At 32.3% G+C, this 25944-nt stretch overlaps 2 protein-coding genes across 2 annotated transcripts in view; both read right to left on the reverse strand.

Moving 5' to 3' along the window:
* Positions 1-25944, reverse strand: part of LOC124448550 — a 325208-nt gene that overhangs the window by 12311 nt on the left and 286953 nt on the right. The gene's annotated exons all lie outside the window — the stretch shown is intronic.
* On the reverse strand, positions 2528-25192 carry LOC124448551 (MAM and LDL-receptor class A domain-containing protein 2-like). The gene is made up of 18 exons (XM_046999528.1): positions 24998-25192; positions 18601-18662; positions 17965-18102; positions 16062-16315; positions 15874-15991; positions 15519-15680; positions 14027-14176; positions 12321-12574; positions 12121-12241; positions 11798-11959; positions 9342-9497; positions 7872-8113; positions 7674-7794; positions 7322-7483; positions 5759-5908; positions 3495-3745; positions 3295-3415; positions 2528-3093 (listed from the first exon to the last, which is right to left on the reverse strand). Exons 1-18 carry the CDS (start codon positions 25042-25044, stop codon positions 2921-2923), a joined length of 2844 nt encoding a protein of 947 aa, XP_046855484.1. The 5' UTR covers positions 25045-25192; the 3' UTR covers positions 2528-2920.

A 25944-nucleotide genomic window follows, 5' to 3' on the forward strand; every position in this document is an offset into this window, starting at 1 on the left:
TCTTGAGCAGGTGCAACACTCGACCTTCGGTCTCAGGCTTGCACTGATCTGCTCTCAAATTTCTTAAAGGTCTCCTCGGTTTGCTTAAGCCAGTGCAAACACGAAAATCATCTTTTATTTCTTTTGTAAAATAACAATAATGCGAAACAAACAGAACGTTTTAATACTCGTCAAAGTGTATTCAGGATTGATTTGCAAATTCTGTTTGATGGATTGTTTGATTTGATTGGTTGAGCTCATATCGTTTTTCACAGGCTAAGGCAAACACAGCTCTAAACCAATCAGTGCACGCGTTCCATTGTGTTTATTTTGTAATTATTGATGACAAGCATTTAAAATCTGAGTTGTCATTTTTGAAGACAAATTTTTATCGAATGACCTCTATCATTTTGCTTTTTGCAGCTTAAGCTGTCAGCTTATTAAGAAGCTCAAAATCTATCGTCTCTTTATTATAAATCACTTCTATCTTACCAAAATTAGAGCCTGTAGCGTCATAACTTGGGTTTCTATATTTTCCATCTATTAAGAATGCTGCACCAAGTTCCCAGTTTAAGTTATCGTCTCCTTCCACATTGTGCCATGGACAAACAGTCGTTCCCAGTCCTTTTTGAAAATCACAGTTTTCGACTGAATGGGAAAAAAATCGAAATTTTAATAGCCATATTAGTTGTTAAAAATAAAGCAGAAGCCTGAAATGCATTTGTATGAAACAAAAACACACCACACAAGACAACAGATTTTTAAGCAACGCTATGTTCCACAGCAAAGTTTAAACAATAAAAGCATCATAAACTTTTAAAGGTAAAAATAAATTTTCTTTTTAAAATATTTATCAATTCTTCTTTGCTGTTTGGCAACATTTGTCGAAAGCTCAGCAGAAAAACCCGAAATTGTGTTAAAAGATTTCCAGTTTACGAAGTCGTGGACAGACAGATATCTTTAATGTCCACTAAATTTATCATGAATTTTACCAAACAACTTATTAACATTAAATTTTGCAACAAGAATTAAAATTCTTCTACCTCCTTTGCTTTCAAAGCTTTTAGAATTAGCGGGCAGTGCAAAAAATCTACCTAGTGTGCATCTTAATTAAACGATAATAATGGTAATTCTCTTTTAGAGGGTGTGTCAAAAAACCTGAAAAGTTTGGAAAACGACATTAAAGTCATTCGGGCATACGATTTGCAAACACGATTCGTGGAAATAGTCAGTTGGATTTCCAATGCGCTATCTGATAGTGAAATTGTCTTAAATAACAAAAATTTATAAGATAAAATTGTATTACAGAGAGGCACATTTGAAATAGCTTGCGCATAAAAATCATATAGGTAAAAAGAAATTGGAAGATATAGGGCTACAATATGACTTATGTTTTAAAAGGTAACAAATTTTAGGAAATTTCGCCAATGAGTATGCGAAAGCATAACTTTTAAGTTGCGAATTGCTTTGAATTTTTAATTTTTAAATGGCATTTTGATATAGTCCTTATTAATCATGCATAAATTTGGGGGTAAATTAAATCAAATATGACTAATTCATGAAGGTTTTAAAACATGGCAAATAAAAAGAGCGCTAAATAATCTGCAATTTGAATGCCAAGTCTTTGTATCCTGTTGAACCAAACTTCCCAAAACATTGTAAGCTTGAACAACATGTACCATATTTTAACCTTTCTTGTTCCAATTGCTTTTTGTTCTTTTGATTTTCGAGCACGAAATTTTTCAAAAGTATTTTTCGGTAACACAATTCTCCCACTAAATTGTTTTTACTTGCCAAAAGTTTCTGTCAGATGAACCAGTTATTGGAAGTCGAACTACCTATTTCACTAAAGGTTTTTGAAGATCTTACGCCCTGATGAATTTAGAGAGGTTTTTCTGATTGTTCAATTATTTTTTTATATAAATCCTGTATAAACAACATGGTAAAATGCAAATTAAGTACGTTAAAACCTTTTTTATATGGAATGCAAGCTATTGGCCTGTCCTTGTAAATTTTAGTTATAGAGAATTTTTAAAAAGCAGCATTACGTTTATTTTATCAACTCTCTTGTTTTGACCTCAATACAAATTTTACGATGCAATTTAACAGCGATGTATTTGGTAATACATTAGAATTATTGTTATTTCAGAAGTTAGAGAAAGTGATGTTATTTTTGTTTTATTTATATATTGCCGTGCTTTTCCAGGCTTTTGAATTGTTTTCAGAAGATTATTTGTTCGAACCTCATTCTGGTGAGAGCTAGTCACGTGATGAAGTTAAATAAAAATAAGTGGTTGAAGGTGTCATAGCCTGCGTATAAGCTACAGAAGCAACTCTTCATTTTGTAGTAAGGCACGCAGAATTGCGTTTGTTAACATGTTAATGTTCATGTTCCAATGTAATTAAGCACCTGCAAATAAGTTTGAGATGAACAGACGAAAGAACTGGGAATGAGCGTACATGCTGTAACAAAAGAGAGGCCCTGGGAATGAGACTAAGATTCATGTGAAGCTTTTATTGGATTTATTCAAAGGAGGAAAGCGTTGATTTTCGTGTCTGTTTCAAGGTTTGCGCTTCTCTTTGAACTCCTTGCGAAGCCCTTGAACCACAAAGTTAGTTTTGTAATACAAACAAATATTTCTTGATATTCAATTATAAAAAAATCATAAGAAAATATTTTCAAACTACTGCTTTATAAAATAGATAAAGAAAATCAACAGCATGCATTGTCTTCATTTCTATTGTACGTAATAGAGCGTCGAAAGACTTGCCAAAAATACGAATTTTTACGAATTATCATATGAAATATCAGTACATTATCAAATTTAGCCGTGCAAACAAGGTATATACAACTTTTTTAGATTATTTCTTTTAATATAAAATCCAAGGAAGAGTTAAAAATATTCATAGTATTTTAAGTTTTCAGCACTGAAGTGACACCTTAAAAATTACCTTTTATACATTCTTGTTCACTCACAGCACCAATATTGATGGTACCTTTACCATCATTACAGGTAAGACAACGAGTTTGATTTGTGTACGGCTGGTAAGTAGAGCTGGGACATTTGTTACATTTCTTATTTAGAAACGAGAAAAATGAACCATTGGAACAATCTGAAAAGACAATTTTTGAAAATAAAACATTGATTGACAATTGAAATTTTACAGTTGATTTATTTATTGTATTCAATGTTTTCTGTCTCACTATGTAAATTAACTAGGAACCAAATGAAAAGTTAGAAAATATCCAAGAACACAAAAACAACAAGAGTAACCAATCAAAACACTTCACACTCCAAGAAAACAAATACTTACCAAAAGCATTGTTAGGAATAGCCACCTTTGGTATTGTGTCACAGCTTCCTGGAGCAAAAGCAAGATTGTCGAGAGCTACAAATTTTGTTGTGTATCTACTCACGATAGCTTCAACGATTAACTATGAAGAAAAAGCAAGTGGCTTGGACAAATTGCCGAAGTTTAATTTTAAGTTGTATAAATATGCGTAAGTTGCGTACCCTAGATAGACCCATTGTAAAATTAACTGTGACTTGTCCTTTTTTCCACTTAGTTCCTTGATAACCACTTAATGACCACAGTAAGGGACTGTATCCATTATGAAAATATTCTTCGTAGATATTTAATGTATGATAATGACTGCGAATATAATACGAAAATGAAAAACACACGAGAGAGTCGTTGCGATAATTTCCCACCAACCAAATTTTGCCTGTTGAACGGTGTCTTATGCCAGCAGAAAGATATTGTCCTACAACACATGAAGAAATGTAAGATATATGTAAACTATGTATATAAAGAATGCATATTTATTGATAAGTCATTTATTTAAGATTGCTAGATCGTCCATTACAGGAATGTGAATAAAGAGATCGATTTATGTTGTTTAAAACACCTTGTACACTAAGATAAGTAAGATTTTTGTGTAATTGTAAAATTTATCTCACCAAGTTTTCTTTTATAAATTTATGAATATAAAATTATCGTGGTTCAGGGGTGGCGCAAGAGGACGAGCAGGGCGGTGACATCACCCCCATCGGGGAACACTATAATTCTCATATCGGGGAAAATGTCGCAGTTTGTCAAGTATGGACAGAAAATTAAAAGTTTCCAATTTCGATAGTTGCTGTTTGTTTGTAGCTTTAACCAGTCAGAGCTTTTGAAAACAAAAAACTAAGAAAAATTTGTTTCCTCAAAGATACTAGCTTTTTGATTTTGCATATGGCAGTAGATAATTTTATTACGTTGAAGTAAACTTCAACGTTTGCTTTTGCTATGGCGCTAGCTACTTTTAGTGCTCTGGCTGCAGATGTTGTATCAATCGTCGTTTTATTCGATACATCATGACAATTAAGTATATATCCCTACGACACTTAAATTTTCTTCAGATATGTTTACGATTAGTATGACCAAAGTCCTATTGCTTTGTTCTATAAGAAGTTGAAAGACTGTAACGTAAGAGAGAAGTTCTAAGTGTTCTCAAATGAGACTGAACGAATGGCCAATTATGTTGATATTCCCAAGAATGTACAACTTGTTATTATTCAAGAAGCTACTGTGCTACTAGATTGATAAATATCTATTCTGTACGAGATCACAAAAAACGTTAATGCTAAGTTGAAGAAGAGATTTGATGACAAGAACATTGTCGTGATGAGAGGAAATAGTAATTACTGCTTAGTCCCACCAATTTTAAAACATTCATGGGTGAGAAATCTTGCGGTTTTCGCTGACTCATTTAATGGCACAACTACCAATCTGCTCTCCAAAGGTTGCCATGCATATTAAGCACTTGCTACAAAGAAATTAAAAACAATATAGAAAAACGAAACAAACAATAATATTCTTAAAGAAATTGAAAGGAAGCCTTGTCTGAGCGTTGACTGCCTGCAGTTTGCTTGTGTGACATGTCATCAACTAAATTCAAAAGGAATTTTAGCTCAGTTCAAAATCAGAGTAATCATTCTTGAAAACAAAATCTCACTAAACGATCTCCATCTAATTAATCAATAAATCCTCTCTACTATATAAAAAAGAAATCATACCAAAACTAAGGCCGTCGTTATTATAACGTGATGTTCGATATAGTGAACTAAGTCTTCAGTCAAAGTCGTCATTGCCCTCGACTTTGCTTCACAAAACTAAACTCCAAGTCATCCACATTCGAATTGGGTTTACAACCGTCTGTACCTCACAATTTACAAGCGTAATTATATTAAGTAACAACCAATATTTATCATCTTACTCGCCTTACCATGCTATTGTCCTACAACACGTGAAGAAATGTAAGATATATGTAGACTGCATAAAAAAGAATAAGAATATCGTCCTACAATTTTTGAACGAATAGAAGATACATGTAGAGTATACATATATATAAAGAATGAACATATTGTCCTACAACACATGAAGAATTGTAAGATATATGTGGACTTTATATATTAAGAAATATAAAATTATCGTGTTTTAACAAATTCAATAAACAAAATTTTTAAAAAAACAATAAAGCTATAAAATTATCACCTATTGTTGTGTCTTTTAGCTGAATGAAACTACATCTGATTTTAATTTTAAGTAAGTATCTATTTTGATCTAGCAATATAATTATGACGTTAGATTTTATTAAAAATAACTTACTGATTGACATTTAAAATCCGAGTTGTTATTTAAAGACAAAATCCTAAATATTCTTCATCATTTTACTTTTTCTAATTTAAGCAGTTGTACATACAACACTTATTCACAATAAACGCTGCCATCTTACCAATACTGAAGCCTGTAGCATCATAGCGTGGTGGTTCGTAATTTGATGAGTATGATGTACTAAATTTCCAGTCTAAGTTATCGTCACCTTCTACGTTGTGCCATGGACATTCAGTAGTTCCCAGTCCCTCTTGAAAATCACATCTTGTGACTGAACAAAAAAGGAATCGAAAGTTAAACAGCCATATTAGTTGTTATAGAATATAGAAAAAGTCTGAAATGCATTTGTAGGGAGCCAAAATACACGACACAAGATGATGGGTTCTAACTGCAAAAAATCTTGTGTAAATTGTACACAAAAATTTCAGTAAAATGTGTATTTACAGTGTCACAAACAGTAGTGTACACACTACATACAACAATTGGTAAATTTACATAATAACAATGTATCCACTGAACACAATATTTTGAGTTAAAGAATGAATTACACATCTTTGGAGTAATTGTATTACACAAAATTACTAGTAAATGTACACACAGAGAATGCATTTACAGCAACACAGGTTTTAGAGTAAAACTTCTATTAAAACCCATTTAAAAATAGGTAAACGGAGATAGTCGCTTATTGTGTAGAAAATTATATTAATCAATAAGACATGTATACCACTAGACCAAGAATATATTTATAGTCGATATACTAACTGGATGACAGCGTCATGCAGCATATGCGACGCTAGTCAAAGTAAAGATAACATGTATTGATTAAATTTGTGGATTACTAGGTTTTTGACACCTCGTGAAAATATTTTTTCCGTACGGACCTCCCATCTGCTAAATAACATAAAGTTTATGAGTTAACTTAAAAATTAATTTCAATACATTTGTCACAAAACTTTGTAAAACTAGTCTTAATTGCACAACTCTTCACCTTAACGCACTGCTCTATATGATTTTGTGTATAACAATTTACTGAAAAATGAGCAAATTGTTTACTCAAAGAAATATGTGTATTTTCAAAACAAAAAATTGTGTAAACGATTGAATTACCTGAAATTTTGTATATTTTCAACTCAAAAACGTAAGTCAAGTCTTTACCGAATTGTTGTGTTGACAGAACTCAAAATTCTGAGTTAAATGAGATGATTTACGCTGATTATTGCGTGAATTTTATGCAAAACTTACACAAAATTTTATACTGTCTATGCAAATTTATGCTTCACAAGAGGTTCAAATGATAAAAGCACCAAACTTATAAATATACAAATGATTTTACTTTTTTAATCAATCAACAATTCTTGTTTGTATTTTGGCAACGTTTGCTCAAAGTTTAGCAGAAAAACTCGAAATTGTGTAAAAAAAATTCCAGTCTTTGAAGTCGTGGACACACGGAGTTCTTTCATGTCCACTAAATTTATCATGAATTTTACGAAACAACTTAATGACAATCCATGCAATGTGTAACCGTACTTCCTGTTTCTTAAGTGCTGGCGTCCCGATTTTACAACGGTGATAGCCGGGAGGGCACATTGTTGTACACTTTTTATATATATATAAATATGTAAACATATGCGCACTAAGATTGTATAGATTTATCAGCACTGAAGTGCACAATGTCAAAAATTACCTTTTATGCATTCTTGTTCACTTACTGCACCAACATTGATGGTACCTTTACCATCATTACAGGGAAGACAACGAGTTTGTTTTGGATATGGTTGATATGTATAGATGGGACATTTTTCGCACTTCTTACTTTCAAACGAAAAGAATGAACCAATGGAACATTCTATAAAATAGATCATTGAAAACAAAACATCGATTGACAATTGACAGTTCACAGTTGAGTTATTTATTGTTTCTTGTCTCATTAGGTAATTAATTATGAGCCAATTGAAAGTTAGAAAATTTACAAGAACACAGAAACAACAAGAGTGATTAAGCAAAACAATTCACACTCCAAGAAATCAAATACTTACTAAAAACATTGCTAGGAATGGCAACCTTTGGTATTGTGTCACAGCTTCCTGGAGCAAAAGCAAGATTGTCGAGAACTACTATGTTTATTGTGTATCCACGCACGACAGCTTCAACCATTAACTTTGAAGAAAAGTAAGCGGCTTGGAAAAATTGCCAAAGCTAATTTTAAGTTGTATAAATATGTGTAAGTTGCGTACCCTAGATAGACCCATTGTAAAATTAACTGTGACTTGACCTTTTTTCCACTTAGTTACTTGATCACCACTTAATGACCATAGTAGCACATTGTAACTATTGTGAAAATATTCTTGGTAGATGTTTAATATGTTATGACCGCGAATATAATACGAAAATGAAAAGCACACGAGAGAGTCGTTTTGATAGTTTCCAACCAACCAAGCTCTGCCTGATATACTTGAATCTGTATAAAGATATCGTCCTACAATGCATGAGAAAATGTAAGATATATGTAAAATATAATAAAGAATTAAGATATTGTCCTACAACATATGAAGAAATGTAAGATATATGCAGACTATTTATAAAGAATAAAGATATCGTCCTACAACAAATGAAGAAATATAAGATATATGTAGATTATATAAATAAAGAATGAGTATTTATTGATAACACATTTATCTAAAATTACTTACAAGGTCGCTCATATAAAGATTGATGCTTTTAGCACGCTTTGTACAGTTAGATACGTCTGTTTTTTGTGTAGGTATAAAATTTACTTCACCTAGTTTTCTGGCATAAATTTATGAATATAAATATATCGACAAATTTAATAAACAAATTCCAAATATAAAAACGAAATTGATTTTAAAACGAATTTTAACTTTAAAGTCTTTAATTATCAAATTTAGACCAAGCAAAATATACGTAATATTAGATTTCATAAACAAGATTTTAACTAAGAATTATAAAATAAACAATTTGAAACGCATGCGCTGATTGGTCTAGAACTGTGTTATCATTAGCCTGTGCTAAACACATCCGAGCCCAACAAATCAAATCAAACATAACAATAAATCAGCGAAAGAGAATTCGAAAATCGATTATGAATACATTTTAGAGGAAAAATTAAAATGTTTTTTTGTCTCCCATTATTGTTATTTTATAAAAGAAATGAAAGATGTTTTTCGTGCTTGCACTAGCTTATGTAAACCTTGCAGGCTTATGCAAGCCTCGGTGACGTTTGTGAGAACTTTCGATCAGGTGCAACCCTTGAACTTCGGTTTTAGGCTTGCCCTGGTTTGCATAAGCCTTCGAGGTTTGCATAAGCCAGTACAAACACAAAAACTCTTTTATTTCTTTTGTAAAATAACAATAATGCAAAACAAAAATTACGTTTTAATATTCGTCATCGTGTATTCATTATTGATTTGCAAACTCTTTTTGATGGATTGGTTGATTTGATTGGTTGAGCTCAGATCGTTTTTCCCAGGCTAATGCAAACACAGCTCTAAACTAATCAGCGCGCGCGTTTCATTGTGTTTATTTTGTAATTATTGATGACAAGCATTTAAAATCAGAGTTGTCATTTTTGAAGACATAATTTTATTAAATGACCTCTATCATTTTGCTAATTGCAGCTTAAACTGTCAGCTTGTTAAGCAGTTTAAAATCTAACGTCGCTTTATTATTAATCACTACTATCTTACCAAAATTAGAACCTGTAGCGTCATAACTTGGGTTTCTATAATTTATTTCTGTTAAGTGTTCTGCACCAAGTGCCCAGTTTAAGTCATCGTCTCCTTCCACATTGTGCCATGGACAAACAGTCGTTCCTAGTCCTTTTTGAAAATCACAGTTTTCGACTGAATGGGAGAAAAATCGAAATTTTAATAGTCATATTAGTTGTTAAAAATAAAGCAGAAGCCTGAAATGCATTTGTATGAAACAAAAACACACCACACAAGACAACAGATTTTTAAGCAACGCTATGTTCCACAGCAAAGTTTAAACAATAAAAGCATCATAAACTTTTAAAGGTAAAAATAAATTTTCTTTTTAAAATATTTATCAATTCTTCTTTGCTGTTTGGCAACATTTGTCGAAAGTTCAGCAGAAAAACCCGAAATTGTGTTAAAAGATTTCCAGTTTCCGAAGTCGTGGACAGACAGGTATCTTTAATGTCCACTAAATTTATCATGAATTTTACCAAACAACTTATTAACACTAAAGTTTGCAACAAGAAAATAAAATTCTTCCACCTGTTTTGCTTGCAAAGCCTTTAGATTTAGTAGGCAGTGCAAAAAATCTACCTAGTGTGCATGCTATTTAAACGAGAATAATGGTAATTCTACTCTACAGGGTGTGTCAAAATAACCTTAAAAGTTGGGAAAGCGACATTAAAGTCATTTGGACATACGATTTGCAAAAATGTTTCGTGGAAATAGTCAGTTGGATTTCCAAAGCGTTATCTGAGAGTAAAATTGTCTCAAATAAGAAAAATTTATAGGGTAAAAATTGTGTTAACGAGAGGCACGTTTGAAATAGCTTGCGCATAAAACTCATATAGGTAAAAAGAAATTGGAAGATATAGGGTTACAATATGACTTATGTTTTTAAAGGTAATAAAGTTTAAGGAAATTTTGCTAATGAGTATGCGAATGCATAACTTTTAAGTTGCGAATTGCTTTGAATTTTTTATTTTTAAATGGCATTTTGATATAGTCTTGTTAATTATGCATAAATTTGAGGGTAAATTAAATCAAATATGACTAATTCATGAAGGTTTTAAAACATGGCAAATAAAAAAAAAGCGCTAAATAATCTGCAATTTGAATGCCAAGTGTTTGTATCCTGTTGAACTAAATTTCCCAAAATTTTGTAAGCTTGAACAACATGCACCATATTTTAGCCTTTTTTGTTCCAATTGCTTTTTGTTCTTTTGATTTTCGAGCACAAAGTTTTTCGAAAGTACTTTTTGGTAACACAATTCTCCCACTAAATCGATTTTATTTGCAAAAAAATTCTGTCAGATTAACTAGCTATTGGACGTAGAACTATCTAATTCACTAAAGTTATTTGAAGATCTTGCGTGCTGATGAATTTAGAGAGGTTTTTCTGGTTTTTCGGTTTTTTTCTATACACCCTGTATAAACAACATGGCAAAATGCAATTTATGAGCGTTAAAAACTTTTTTTATATGGAATGTAAGCTATTTGCCTGTCTTTGTAAATTTTACGTCATAGGGAATTTTTAAAAAAGCAGCATTACGTTTATTTTATCAACTCTCTTGTTTTAACCTCAGTACAAATTTTACGATGCAATTTAACAGCGATGTATTTGGTAGTATATTAGAATTATTGTTATTTCAGAAATCAGAGAAAGTGGTGTTATTTTTGTTTTATTTATATATAGTGCCGTGCTTTCCCAGGCTCCTGAATTGCTTTCAGGGGATTATTTGTTGAAACCTCATTCTGGTGAGAGCTAATCACGTGATGAACTTAAATAAAAATAAGTAGTTGAGCGTGACATAGCCTGCGTTTAACTCTTCACTTTGTAGTAAGGCATGCAGCATTGCGTTTGTTAACATGTTAATGTTCATGTTCCAATATAGTTAAGCACCTGCAAAAAAGTTTGAGATGAACAGACGAAAGAACTGGGAATGAGCATTAATGCTCTAACAAAAGAGAGGCCCTGGGAATGAGACTAAGATTCATGTGAAGCTTTTATTGCATTTATTCAAAGGAGGAAAGCGTTGATTTTCGTGTCTGTTTCAAGACTTGCGCTTCTCTTTGAACTCCTTGCGAAGCCCTTGAACCACAAACTTACTTTTGTAATCAAAACAAATATTTCTTGATATTCAATTATAAAAAAATTAATAAGAACATATTTTCAAATTACTGCTTTATAAAATAGATAAAGAAAATCAACAGCATGCATTGTCTTCACTTCTATTGTACGGAATGGAGCGTCGAAAGACTTGCCAAAAATACGAATTTTTACGAATTAACATATGAAATATCAGTACATTATCAAATTTAGCCGTGCAAACAAGGTATATATAACTTTTTTAGATTATTTCTTTTAATATAAAATCCAAGGAAGAGTTAAAAAATATTCATAGTATATTAAATTTTCAGCACTGAAGTGACACCTTAAAAATTACCTTTTATACATTCTTGTTCACTCACAGCACCAATATTGATGGTACCTTTACCATCATTACAGGTAAGACAACGAGTTTGATTTGTGTACGGCTGGTAAGTAGAGCTGGGACATTTGTTACATTTCTTATTTAGAAACGAGAAAAATAAACCATTGGAACAATCTGAAAAGACATTTTTTGAAAATAAAACGTATTCAATGTTTTATGTCTCACTGGGTAAGTTAACTAGGAACCAAATGAAAAGCTAGAAAATTTCCAAGAACACAAAAACAACAAGAGTAACCATTGAAAACACTTCACACTCCAAGAAAACAAATACTTACCAAAAGCATTGATAGGAATGGCCTCCTTTGGTATTGTGCCACAGCTTCCAGGAGCAAAAGCAAGATTGTCGAGAGCTACAAAGCTTAATGTAAATCTAGGCACGACGGCTTCAACAATTAACTATGAAGAAAAAGTAAGCGGTTTGGACAAATTGCCGAAGATTAATTTTAAAATGTATAAATATGCGTAAGTTGCGTACCCTAGATAGACCCATTGTAAAATTAACTGTGACTTGGCCTTTTTTCCACTTAGTTCCTTTATCACCACTTAATGACCACAGTAAAGGACTGTATCCATTATGAAAATATTCTTGGTAAATATTTAATGTCCCATAATAACCGCGACCCATGTAATACGAAAAAGAAAAACACATAACAGAGTTGTTGCTATAATTTCCCAGCAACCAAGCTTTGCCTTGAAAATAGTATCGGAATCCAGCATACACATATCGTCCTACAACACATGAAGAAATGTACGATATATTTAAATTATATATATAAAGAATGCATCTTTATTATATTAATGCATATTTAATATTACGATTAGTATGAACAAAGTCCTATTGCTTTGTTCAATAAGAAGTTGAAAGCCTGTAACGTCAGAGAGACGTTCTAAGTGTTTTGAAATGTGACTGAAAGAATGGCCAATTATGTTGATATTCCCAAGAATCTACAACTTATTACTCAAGAAGCTACTGTGCTACTAGATCGATAAATATCGATCCTGTACGAGATCAAGAAAAACGTTAATGCTAAGTTGAAGAAGAGCTTTGATGACAAGAACATTTTCGTGATTAGAGGAAATAGCAATTACTGCTTTGTCCCACCGATTTTACAACATTCATGGGTGAGAAATCTTGCGGTTTTCGCTGACTCATTCAATGGCACAAGTACCAATCTCCTCTCTAAAAGTTGCCATGCATATTAAGCACTTGCTATAAAGAACTTAAGAACAATACAGAAAAACAAAACAAAAATTAATATTCTTAAAGAAATTGAAAGGAAGCCTTATCTGAGCGTAACTGACTGCAGTTTACTCGTGTGACATGTCATCAACTAAATTCAAAAGGAATTTCAGCTCAGTTCAAAATCAGAGTAGTCATTTTTGAAAACAAAATCTCACTAAATGATCTCCATCTAATTCATCAATAAAGCCTCTTTACAATATAAAAATGAAATCATACCAAAACTAAGGCCGTCGTTATTATAACGTGATGTTCGATATAGTGAACTAAGTCTTCAGTCAAAGTCATCATTGCCCTCCACTTTGCTTCACAAAACTAAACTTCAAGTCATCCACATTCGAATTGGGCTTATAACCGTCTGCACCTCACAATTTGCAAGCGTAATTACATTAAGTAACAACCAATATTTATCATCTTACTCGCCTTACCATGCTATTGTCCTACAACACATGAAGAAATGTAAGATATATGTAGACTGCATAAAAAAGAATAAGGATATCGTCCTATAACACTTGAACGAACACAAGATACATGTAGACTATACATATATATAAAGAATAGAGATATCGTCCTACAACACATGAAGAATTGTAAGATATATGTGGACTTTATACATAAAGAAATATAGAATTATCGTGGTTTAACAAATTCACTAAACAAAATTTTTTAAAAAACCATAATAGGAATAAAATTATCATCTATTTTTGTGTCTTTTAGCTGAATGAAACCACATCTGATTTTAATTTTAAGTAAGTATCTATTTTAGATCCAGCAATATATTTATGACGTTAGATTTTATTAAGAAGTAACTTACTGATTGACATTTAAAATCCGAGTTGTCATTTAAAGACAAAATTCTAAATACTCTTTATCATTTTTCTTTTTTTAATTCAAGCAGTTGTACATACAACACTTATTCACTATAAACGTTGCCATCTTACCAACACTGAAGCCTGTGGCATCATAGCGTGGTGGTTGCCAATGTGCTGACGATGATGTGCGAAGTTTCCAGTCAAAGTCACCGTCACCTTCTACGTTGTGCCATGGACATAAAGTAGTTCCCAGTCCCTTTTGAAAATCACATCTTTTGACTGAATAAAAAAGGAATCGAAAGTTAAACAGCCATATTAGTTGTTATAGAATATAGTAAAAGTCTGAAATGCATTTGTAGGGAGCCAAAACACACCACAGAAGATGATGGGTTTTGACTGCAAAAAATCTTGTGTAAATTGTACACACAAATTTTAGTAAAATGTGTATCCACAGTGTCACAAACAGTAGTGAACACACTATATACAACTATTGGTAAATTTACATAACAACAATGTATCCACTGAACACAATATTTTGAGTTAAAGAATGAATTACACATCTTATGGGTAATTGTATTAAACAAAATTACTAGTAAATGAACACACAGAGAATGCATTTACAGCAACACAGGTTTTAGAGTAAAATTTCTAATAAAACACACTTATAAATACGTAAACAGAGATAGTCCCTTATTGTGTAGAAAATTACATTGATCAGTTACACACGTATACCACTAGACCAAGAATATATTTATAATCGAAATACTAACTAGCTGACAGCGTCATGCAGCATATACGGCGCTAGTCAAAGTAAAGATAACATGTATTGATTATATTTGTGGATTACTGGGTTTTTGAGACCTCGTGAAAATATTTTTTCCGTACGGATCTCCCATCCGGTAAATAAAATATATTTTATGAGTTAACTTAAAAATTAATTTCCTTACATTTATCACAAAACTTTTTAAAACTTGTCTTAATTGCACAACTCTTCACCTTAACGCACTGCTCTACATGATTTTGTGTGTAACAATTTACTCAAAAATGAGCAAATTTTTTACTTAAAGAAATATGTGTATTTTCAACACAAAAAATTGTGTAAACGATTGACAAAATTTAAAATTCTGAGTTAAATGAGATGATTTACGCTAATTATTGCGTAAATTTTATGCAAATTTACACAAAACTTTATGCAGTCTATGCAACATTATGTTGCACAGCAGGTTTAAAAGCTAAAAGCACCAAACTTATGAATATGAAATGATTTTACTTTTTTAATCAATTAACAATTCTTGTTTGTATTTTGTCAACGTTTGCTGAAAGTTCAGCAAAAAAACTCGAAATTGTGTAAAAAAATTCCAGTCTCTGAAGTCGTGGACACACAGATAACTTTAATGTTCACTAAATCTATCATGAATTTTACCAAACAACTTAATGATAATTCATACAATGTGTAACCGTACTTCCTGTGTCCCAAGTGCAGTGGTCCCAATTTTACAACGGTGATAGCCGGGAGGGCACATTGTTGTACACTTTTTATATATATATAAATATGTAAACATACGCACACTAAGCTTATATAGATTTATCAGCACTGAAGTGACACAATGTCAAAAATTACCTTTTATGCATTCCTTTTCACTTACTGCTCTAACATTGATGGTACCTTTACCATCATTACAGGTAAGACAACGAGTTTGTTTTGGATATGGTTGATATGTATAGATGGGACATTTTTCACAATTCTTACTTTCAAACGAAAAGAATGAACCAATGGAACAATCTATAAAATAGATCATTGAATACAAAACATCGATTGGCAATTGACAGTTTACAGTTGACTTATTTATTGTATTCAATATTTCATTATGTAATCAATAATGAGCCAAATGAAAAGTTAGAATATTTCCAAGAACATAAAAAGAACAAGAGTGACCAAGCTAAACACTTCACACTCCAAGAAAACAAATACTTACCAATAGCATTGTTAGGAATGGCCACCTTTGGTATTGTGTCGCAGCTTCCTGAAGCAAAAGCAAGATTGTCGATAGCTACAATATGACTAGATGGCCCCACAACAGCTTCAACGATTAACTAAGAATAAAAAGTAAGTGGCATGGACAAATTTACAAAGTTTCAGAAAGTCTTATAAATATATACCAACCCTAGATAGACCCATGGCAAAATTAACTGTGACTTGGCCTTTTTTCCACTTAGTTCCTTGATCACCACTTAATGACCACAGTAAAAGATTGTATCCATTGCGAAAATATTCTTGGTAGATATTCAATGTTCCAAAATAACTGCTATACATGAAATACGAAAACGAAAAACACACGAGAGAGTCGTTGCGATAATTTCCCACCAACCAAATTTTGCCTGTTGTAAGGCGTCTTATTAAAGCTGAAAGATGTTGTCCTACAACACATAAAACAATGCAACATATATGTAAACTATATATATAAAGAATGCATATTTGTTGATAAGTCATTTATTTAAGATTGCTTGATAAACCATTACAGTAATGCTCATTAAGAGATCGATTTATGTTGTTCAAAACACCTTGTACAGTAAGATAAGTAAGAGTTTTGTGTAATTGTAAAATTTATTTCACCAGGTTTTCTTTTATAAATTTATGAATATAAAATTATCGTGGTTCAGGAGTGGCGCAAGAGGACGAGCAGGGACGGTTACATCACACCCATCGGGAACCCTATAATTCTCATGACTGGGAAATTTTGACAGTTTGTCAAGGGTGGTTAGAAAATTGAAAGTTACCAATTTCGATAGTTTTTTTGTTTGTAGCTTTAACCAATCAGATCTTTTGAACATAAAAAAATTAAGAAAAATTTGTTTCCTCAAAGATACTAACTTTTGGATTTTGCATATGGCAGTAGATAATTTATTACATTGAAACAAACTTCAACGTTTCCTTTTGTTATGCTGCTAGCTACTTTTAGTGCTCTTGATATAGATGTTGTATCAATCGTCTTTTTATTCGATACATCATGATAATTAAGTATATATCCTAGGACACCTAAATTTTCTTCAGACATGTTTACGATTAGTATGACCAAAGTCCTATTGCTTTGTTCAATAAGAAGTTGAAAGCCTGTAACGTAAGAGAGAAGCCTGTAACGTAAGAGAGTGTTCTCAAATGAGACTGAAAGAATGGTGATTTATGTTGATAATCCTGAGAATGTACAACTTGTTAGTACTCAAGAAGCTACTTTGCTACTGGATGGATATTTATTTCCATAAAAATCGATCCTGTACGAGGTCACGAAAAACGTTAATGCTAAGTTGAAGAAGAGATTTGATGACAAGAACATTGTCGTGATGAGAAGAAATAGCAATTACTGCTTTGTCCCACCGATTTTACATCATTCATGCATGAAAAATCTTGCGGCTTTCGCTGACTCATTCAATGGCACAACTATCAATCTCCTCTCTAAACGTTGCCATGTATATTAGGCACTTGCTATAAAGAACTTAAAAACAATACAGAAAAACAGAACAAACAAGAATATTCTTAAAGAAATTAAAAGATGCCTTATCTGAGCGTTGACTGTCTGCAGTTTGCTCGTGTGACATGTCTGCAACTTAATTCATAGAAAATTTAGCTCAATTCAAAATCAGAGTAGTCCTTTTTGAAAACAAAATCTCTCTAAACGATCTCCATCTAATTCATCAATAAAGCCTCTCTACTATATAAAAAGACATCATACCAAAACTGAAGCCTTCCACATTATAACGTCATCTTTTATATAGTGAACTCAGTCTTCAGTCAAAGTCATCATTACTCTCCACGCTGCTTCACAAACCTGAACTCCAAGTCATGCACATTCGAATTGGGCTTAGAACCGTCCGCACCTCACAATTTACAAGCGTAATTACATTAAGTAACAACCAATATTTATCATCTTACTCGCCTTACAAAGCTATCCTGGTCTCCATTTACAAAAACTCGCTCAGTGTTGCAAAACATCAAATCCGTTTCTTTTCTTGAAACTCGATATTTTGTCTCCTTGCACACAAACAAAAAGCTCTCGTGTTTCAGAACTTACCAAATGTTGGGGGACGGCCAAGAATCCAGCCATTATCGACAATCCAGTTCCCATAATCAATTCCCTCAACATTATACCATGGACATAAATTTGTACCCAGGCCATGTTCAAAGTCACAGACTTTAGAGTCAACACTTGCTGTAAGTAAAAATGAGAGGAGTCAAGCAAGTTATTTTTAAATACAACATTGAAAAAAGAGTTTTTTGTTTCATTCTGTTTTGTAAGACTGCTTTTCACTAGCTATGTAAGACAAAATTTGTGTAACCTTTAGCTACAACTTAATTGTGTTTTCACTGTAACAAGAATTCATACGATAATCACCAGGCGACCAAAATTCTCTGTTCTCAGTTCTTACTACGTAAGATTAATTTCCGGGCTTTAAAAAAATTTTTAAATTTTCTTGTATACATACGTCGCATGATATTTATTTAACAGAGGAGCTTGTTTAGAAAGAGAATATGAGCTTTATTTAAAAAGTGCAAAAATAAAAGCTTGGTTTGCAAAAGTTGGTCTTACCTTCGATCAAATAAATACATCGACTTTTTTATATTATTATAAAATACATACAATTTTTGCTGATATCATAAAAAAAAAAGTTCAATGTAAAGAGATAAAGATTTATTTAAGATTTCATACCTCGTGATAACGTAGTACTGACTAACAGGAAAAATGTCAAATCTATCATTGTAAGTGAGCTGCTGAAATGGAAATTGTGAAAAATATGTTTCATTTGAACGTCATTTTTTGAACTGCTTCTATGCCTATAGTAGTCAAGGTTTTGAAAACTTTATATAAGCGACTTAAAGTTTAGAGATCGTTTAATTTCTTCTTGCACCAGCCACAACATTCGCTTCAACATAGCCGTGCGTTACCAAACCTGCATTAACACATTGTATGCATTTTTTTTATCCAAGAACGAGTTTTATTATTTTAATGAATTTTGAAAAAATTCGAATATTCAAGCAGAAAAATTATAAAACAGCTAAGCTATCCATTACTAAAGTTGGCACATATTAATATGGCCAAGTAAAAAACTATTTTCCGCCTGTTTTTGTCCGTACGCAGCTTACATTAAGCTATAGAAAAAGTATACATATGAAACCATACACCATACCCGAGATAATTATCTTCGGGGATAGTCGGAAATACAAACGATGATGAAGAATATCGTTTTGTGCGTTTGTCTCTTTGTTCGGAAAAATATCGTAGCTTCTTTTGCTAACAATTTTTTATTGAATTCTGTGGATTGACTTACTCTAAATTTTGTGTGTTAAAGTTAATTAAAGTGAATATTTTATCATTAAGTAATTATGCTTGCTCAATTGTACTTTCTGATGGAAGATTTATGGTAAAATTGTACTGTGTGTAAGGTCAATCAAATAATGACTATGAATCCAAGGGCACATACATATCATACTATGAATGTAAAACATTGGCTATATTTCAATATCGAGTTTACGTTTTGCTGTTTTCGTGACGGGAACGCCATTGTCTTGCAGCGTCCGCGTACACAAAAAATTGGGTTTACGAATGACAGGCATTTGATGTCGTCGACACCATTTGGCGCCAAACTTAAGTTAAATGTTTCCATAGTAAAAAAGGGAAATATTAAACAAGTTGAGAACAAAATACTAGGTATATTGAATAAATTTTGAACAAAAAAAGCTGCCAAATTGGCGAAAAATCCGGGAACACCTTTTATATTGCCATAATCATGGTTTGATTAACGACGAAGAGTTTCTTTTTTGTACGACTTGCATACGGCCAAAAGTCTTAACCTGCCATATTGGAAATACAGCGAATTTGATTTAGATAAATTGAGTGATGAAGAGTGCATAATTGAATTTCATTTTTTAAGAAACGATATTTACCGTCTAATAATGTAAAAAGCTTCCACCCGAAATCTAGTGCTACCATGGGCTGAAAGTAGATCTCGTTGAGGCTTTGTGTATGGTACTAAGTTGTTTTGCATAACTTTGCGTTACTTGGACATGATTCCTAGATTTGGCAGATCGGTCCCACAACTAGTCACGGTGAATATTGCAGTAATGAATCACATTTATACAGAATGGCATCAATTGCTGTCAAATTTCAATCAGCCATTGTTATTTGTTGAGAAAGTATTGTGGAGGTGTGTGTCAGAATAGGGTGTGCTTTGCAAAACTGCTTCGGTTTCATTCATGGAACTGTTCGCCTAGTTTGTCGACCAGGACAAAACCAAAGAATTTGCATAAGTTGTTTCGTTTTTTGTTTACTTGCATCCTTATCTTCAACTGGTCTATTATTCACTGACTGAATCAAAATTGATTCGTATGTCCATGCAAAAAAAAAAAACTTAAGGAATTTATCAGTACATAAACTTATGAAAACTTCCATCAATGCTTCATTCCAACAAAAATATTGTAACCAGACACTTCTAATAAAAAATTTGTAAGCATTCCTTATAAACATTTTGTAAGCAATAAACATTTGGTTTTAAACTCTTAAAAGTTAACAGTTGAATCAGTTATTATTTTTAGCAAAGTTTTGCATTAATGTAAGCAGAGCAGCATTTTGGACTTGCATTTGTTGCATAAGCTGCTCTTGTTGTCTTTGCTGGTTGCCATAGCATTATTTAGAGCATTTGTCAAAGCTTACTGCTGGATTCTCCTTTCCTCAGCTTCAGCTTTTTTAATTTCAGTTTCTCTCTTTTGAGCTCTGCATCTACTTCAGCTTTTCCTTTCAAATATACAATAGTCTCACTGCCACTACAAGATACCCTTCTTTTAGGTTTCTCCCTTCATTGTTGGATTCAGCTTTTCTTTTTTGGCTAGCAGCTAATGTTTCCATGGATAAATTCCTCATTTCAACAGCTTTTGTTGTTTCCAACACAGCTTTTTCATTTTTGCCAGCTTCCTTTTAATCATCTTCTACGTCTTTGTTTTTGAACGCTCTATAATATCTTCTATATCTAACTTCAGTTTCACTGTGGTTTAGAGAAATTCCAGAAGCTTTTTCTTAGTTCCCTTAAGCCTTCCTTAGTTTTCTCTTTTGCTGTTTCTCAAGCAAGTTATAATGGTCAGGTACTGGTTTTGGGGTTACATTAAACTTTGGATTATCTAGGTCATTTAATGAGTCACTTATCTGTTCCCAGATCTTTCGTTTTTGTTGTGATCCCTTTCCATAATTCCATGGGTCTAGCAAATACATTTCTTGAATGAGTCGATCACTATGCTCATCTGTCCAAGCCATAGGCTTCTTGCTGTTGGAGTGAAAAATTGAAATGTAAAACAATTTTCTCCAGAAGAAGTGAAGAACTTCAAAAGTGAACCATTAAACAACAAATGCATAACCAAACAAAGTTATACTAAGGATACAAACTTTGTTCTAGAGTTGATCGATTTGCTGTTTAGAAAATTTCCTCAAACACGCTTGATTTGCAGGAATATATGATCATATAATTAATAAATTTGTATGCAAGACTTAAGCTACATCTACTTCTACATTTCCACAGTTGGATCGACAATTCAAGTTATTACACCGCATAAAATTCTCTGGTAATACCCCATGTTTAAAATATTTCTTCCCACACAACCTTTAAAAAATTCGTAAAATTTACCTCTTCGTCTTTGTTAATTTTTCCGCCATTTTGGATTTTCAAGACGCCGTCATACTACAGCTTTTAACTGCGTCGCCTTCACGCGACGTGCCTAAACTTGACGCGCGCGTGCGCAGTATATAGCTTCAACGGTGGCGTCCTGGGATTCTACAATTCGTAAACTCTCTAATAATTGCACTGCGAAGTGTCTATCCGCGTACAAAGATAAAGCAGAAGTTTTTTGCAATCAGCAAAGAGGCGGTGCTCTAATCCTAAGAAAATGTTGTTATTTTGAGAAAGATTAACTAAAAACATGAAGGCCCAAAAATTGACTTGTATAGTTGTACGATATCCTTGTATTCTATAGTACAAACAATTAAAACATTACAAACCTTCATAAAAATTTTTTAAATAAAAGATATTGTTTAGTGACAATGACAAATATCAATTCTAAATCTTTCCAGCGAAGGGTTCAAGTAACTTGTACTTAGTAGTTACTATGTTGTACTGTCTTGTATATAGTCCAATTAAGTATTATATGAATTACTTATACATTACTCTGTTGACTCATACAGACTTACAATACTCTGCTGGTGATTTTAATCAACCACAGAAAGCAAATGAACTTGTTTTGCAGTCGAATATTGTACGAAGTAAAAACATTATTTATGTCGATTAACAATTTTATATGAAGTAAAATATGAGACGTGTTAAAGTGCCCTTCCATAAAAAGTATTTTTTAGCAATATCAAATCTTATGTTTTTATGCCTCTTTGAGAAAAAAAATTTGAATTTGGTCAAATCGTTTGATTTTTGTAAAGCGTTAAATTCTCTAAAATCTTATATTCTTGTGAACCATGTCCGTGATAATGAGGAGGCTGAAACTAGCTAATTTTCTAACGTCATCCAAGGTACTTGTGTTACACGAGTCGTCTATTCAATAGCTATAAAATCACTATTGCTGAAGCACAGCTAAAGTCTATAAGAGTCTAAAAGCATTACCTTTGCACCAGTAAGAGCAGAAAAATGGTAAACAGTTGCGTTGCAGCCAATTGTACGAATAAATCAAGCCTTAGCTCTCGTATGAGTCTTCACACTACGCCTTATAATTACAAAAGGAAAGAGGCTAAGCGAAGACGGAAGATTTGGGTTTTAAAGAAAAAAGAACGTATTTGAGAGTTCCAGTGCTTCAAAATTTTATTGGCTCACTTAAGCCAGAGAATTTGGTGCGTCAATTTAGTAGTTTAATTGCCGAATCAAAAGAACGCTAATTTTCTAAGGTTTAAAAAAGATGAGATTCGAATTTGTGTCTTTCTGACCATCTAGGCTTTGGAGTCAAAATCCGAATCATTATCGCTCAAGTTTTATTGCCTTTCGAGTTTTCTATCACGTATCCCGGAATAAAGTTTTTGTCAGAGTTATCTAATTGAACACTTAATTCTGATTCCGATTCATTGCTTTCTTAGCAAGACATAATTTCCTCGAATATTATAATAAAACAGCGTAAAAGAACGCGTATGTTTAATATAAGCTAAATATGCCCGAATTCCGTCTACCTTGGATGACGTCAAAATACCTTCTAGTGCCAGTTTCTTTTGTATTACAAAAAACGACGTCGATGGGCCAAAAATGCACAACTTCAAAACGCCATAAAAGCCTGTTGATTTGACCATAATCGAAAATTTTTCTCGGAGAGGCTTAAAATCATAGACTGATTTGATATTGATAAAATAATATTTTGGTGGAAGTGACACTTTAAACAATGAACAGAAAATACAAAAGACTTCAATCACTTGAATTATAGTGCTTGCAATATGAAAAGCATTTTCCTTCGAACATTGATTGACTTTTCTAGACTTCTCAACATGTGATTAGAATAAAGTAAAAATAAACAGGACGGCCCATTAGATAAAAACACAACTGTCTATAATAATTATGTTAAGTACAATAATACAAATGTCAGTCTATATATGTAATCTAATAGATGTCATAAACGTGTTGATTTATTGGTTGTGTGAACAACAACACAGACATGCAGTAAAAATGTTTTGAAACACAACTATAGCAAAAATGGTTTTCAGTGAAAAAACCCTTTAAATGTCGCAAGACATCTAAGTAATATGACTTTCTTTGATGCACGCTTTGTGAGCACAATCACGTAACATGCAATATAAACTAGTGTTTTGAAAAAATGCAGAAAAGGTTAAACAGTTACATTGTGATCTATAACTAAAAAAAATTTTCAAATCTTGAATTTTATTTCGTATAGTTGATTTTTAGAGACTTTATTGATGTCATAGTTGTCCAATTTAAATTTTGACTTTCATGCAACCATATGTGACGTACAAATGTGCTACAATTTTAGACACAAAATTTTTATAAGATAGCAGAGAAAACATAGTATAGTAATTACCAATATCAATGGCTCATCGAAACTGTATTGTTTACATTGAAATAATAAAATCGCTTGCAGACTTGATTAAATTCAAGGAGATAATAATATTGCGAGAAAATGCACCAAAAAATAAAAGTCCAAATATTTGAGTGCCGCAGTTTGAAGTCAATTTCTTATGGCTGCTGCACACAGTTTCATTCGGCTTTCATCATCAACTTCCTCAAGCAATGTTTGAAGGCATCAATATAACGCATGTGGTTTGAATTACAAAGAAATAAGTTAATTTATATGCACGCACAATATCTATAAAATTTATACTGGCATCAGTAAAATAAAATAAAACTGGAATGTTGAAATAGTGAATCTTGCAAAATCTTTGCACACTAGTTGTACAACAATAGATTACATTTCGAACAGAATTAACTTTGTTAATCCTAAAGGATTAAATTTAACTTCCATGCAACTGTCGGTGATTTTGTGAACTTATGTTTGATAGCTGTAGTTTGAATTAGTTTGAATACAATTTCTTATAGCTACTGCTTTAAATAATAAATACTTTCACAGAATTTGATTCCGCTTTTCAACTTCCTCAAGCAGTGTTTGGAAGCATCAATTTCCTCAAGCAATGTTTGAAGGCATCAATACAGCGCATACTTTTTTTGAATTACAAAAAAAAGTAAATCATTTATGCACAATATCAATAACTTATATTAAAATCAATAAACTAGAATAATGAAAAGTATCAGGAAACTAAAATAAAGAAACTTGCCAAAACTTTTCAGTCCAGTTGTACAATTATGGATTACATTTCGAACAGTATTGACTTCCTTAATCCAAAAGGATTAAATATAAGCTTTCATTTTAAACTAGTGCAGTATGAAGTGCAAAATTTGGCAAGCAGAGACAAAATATTGTGATTTATGTAAAACTATTTAATTCTTCAAAACATCGTCACATAACAGCAAACAAAATTCACAACAACCGGATTATACAACGTATTAGATAATCATGATGTTGTGTAAAAAAATGGTCAATCAAGACAACTTTAAATACATTCTAACCTTGTGCTTGTATCTTTCAATATACAGATCATCATCATCATCATCATCAAGGTTCGTATATTTTTCCTCACTTCTTTCTGTCAATAACTTTATTCAATATTCAATACAGGCTCAAAATTCTACAGTGAACTCTTTTAATTGCTGGACAGCGATAACCTCCAACTCTTTTCAAAAATACTTCTGCAACTGTGCTGTGATCTGTTAACACTGATGAAATAATCTATGTCAACTAGAATAAGTACGCCCTATGCACTATTGCATCAGTCATGTGACTTCATGTAGCACTTATATTTGCATTTAATTATCTTATCTTTCTAATTCTCTTGCGCTTGCAAACGCAAGGTTTTGAAAAATGCTTATTGTGTCGTTTTTCCAAATAGTAAATACATCGTTTTATTGGGATCCAGTTGCGTAATAAGTTAACATGCTATGGGCCCAGGATGTGAAAACAAATAAGTAAATTGTTTGTTTTTCACAAAAGATGATTCAATAAGAATGGCGCTAGCTTCACCAATTGCTTTGAGTTTAAGTATAAACGGCCAAAAATCACTTAAACCTTATAATTATATGCAATCAATTAATGCAAAGTTTGCGGCGCAGGTCTGTTACGATGGAATGGGGAAAGTTATTGTTTGTTTATACGATTTAAGCGATTTGGGCCATTAATGGCTGGAGCGCGGAAAAAGTATAGATTACGGGAGCTCAATATCAGGCTGTATTTGGAGAGCATGAGGAACTATTTAAATTCGTTCATGGTATATAATCAAAGTCTTAGACAGAGGCCTGTCCACCCGTCTTTTGAACCGGCATCTATGAAAGATGACTGGCAAAAATAAAACAAGTTAAAATAAACCTTCATTATTTACCTCTGTAAAGCCAAAAGCCAAAATGTGGTTTCATTTTTTTTCAAAATATTTCGCATTATTTTTTGCGATATATTATTACAG

This window comes from Xenia sp. Carnegie-2017, unplaced genomic scaffold (assembly GCF_021976095.1).
Source record: "Xenia sp. Carnegie-2017 unplaced genomic scaffold, XeniaSp_v1 HiC_scaffold_23, whole genome shotgun sequence".
NCBI lineage: Eukaryota > Metazoa > Cnidaria > Anthozoa > Malacalcyonacea > Xeniidae > Xenia > Xenia sp. Carnegie-2017.

Bases quoted from the DNA above. Each gene is read 5' to 3' on its own strand.
- LOC124448551 (XM_046999528.1), bottom strand. From the start codon at position 25,044: ATGATGATGATGATGATGATCTGTATATTGAAAGATACAAGCACAAG. The intron at 12,242-12,320 runs GTACGCAACTTA...TTTTCTTCATAG, and splicing joins TTACAATGGGTCTATCTAGG to TTAATTGTTGAAGCCGTCGT. The intron at 11,960-12,120 runs GTAAGTATTTGT...ATGTCTTTTCAG, and splicing joins CATTCCTATCAATGCTTTTG to ATTGTTCCAATGGTTTATTT.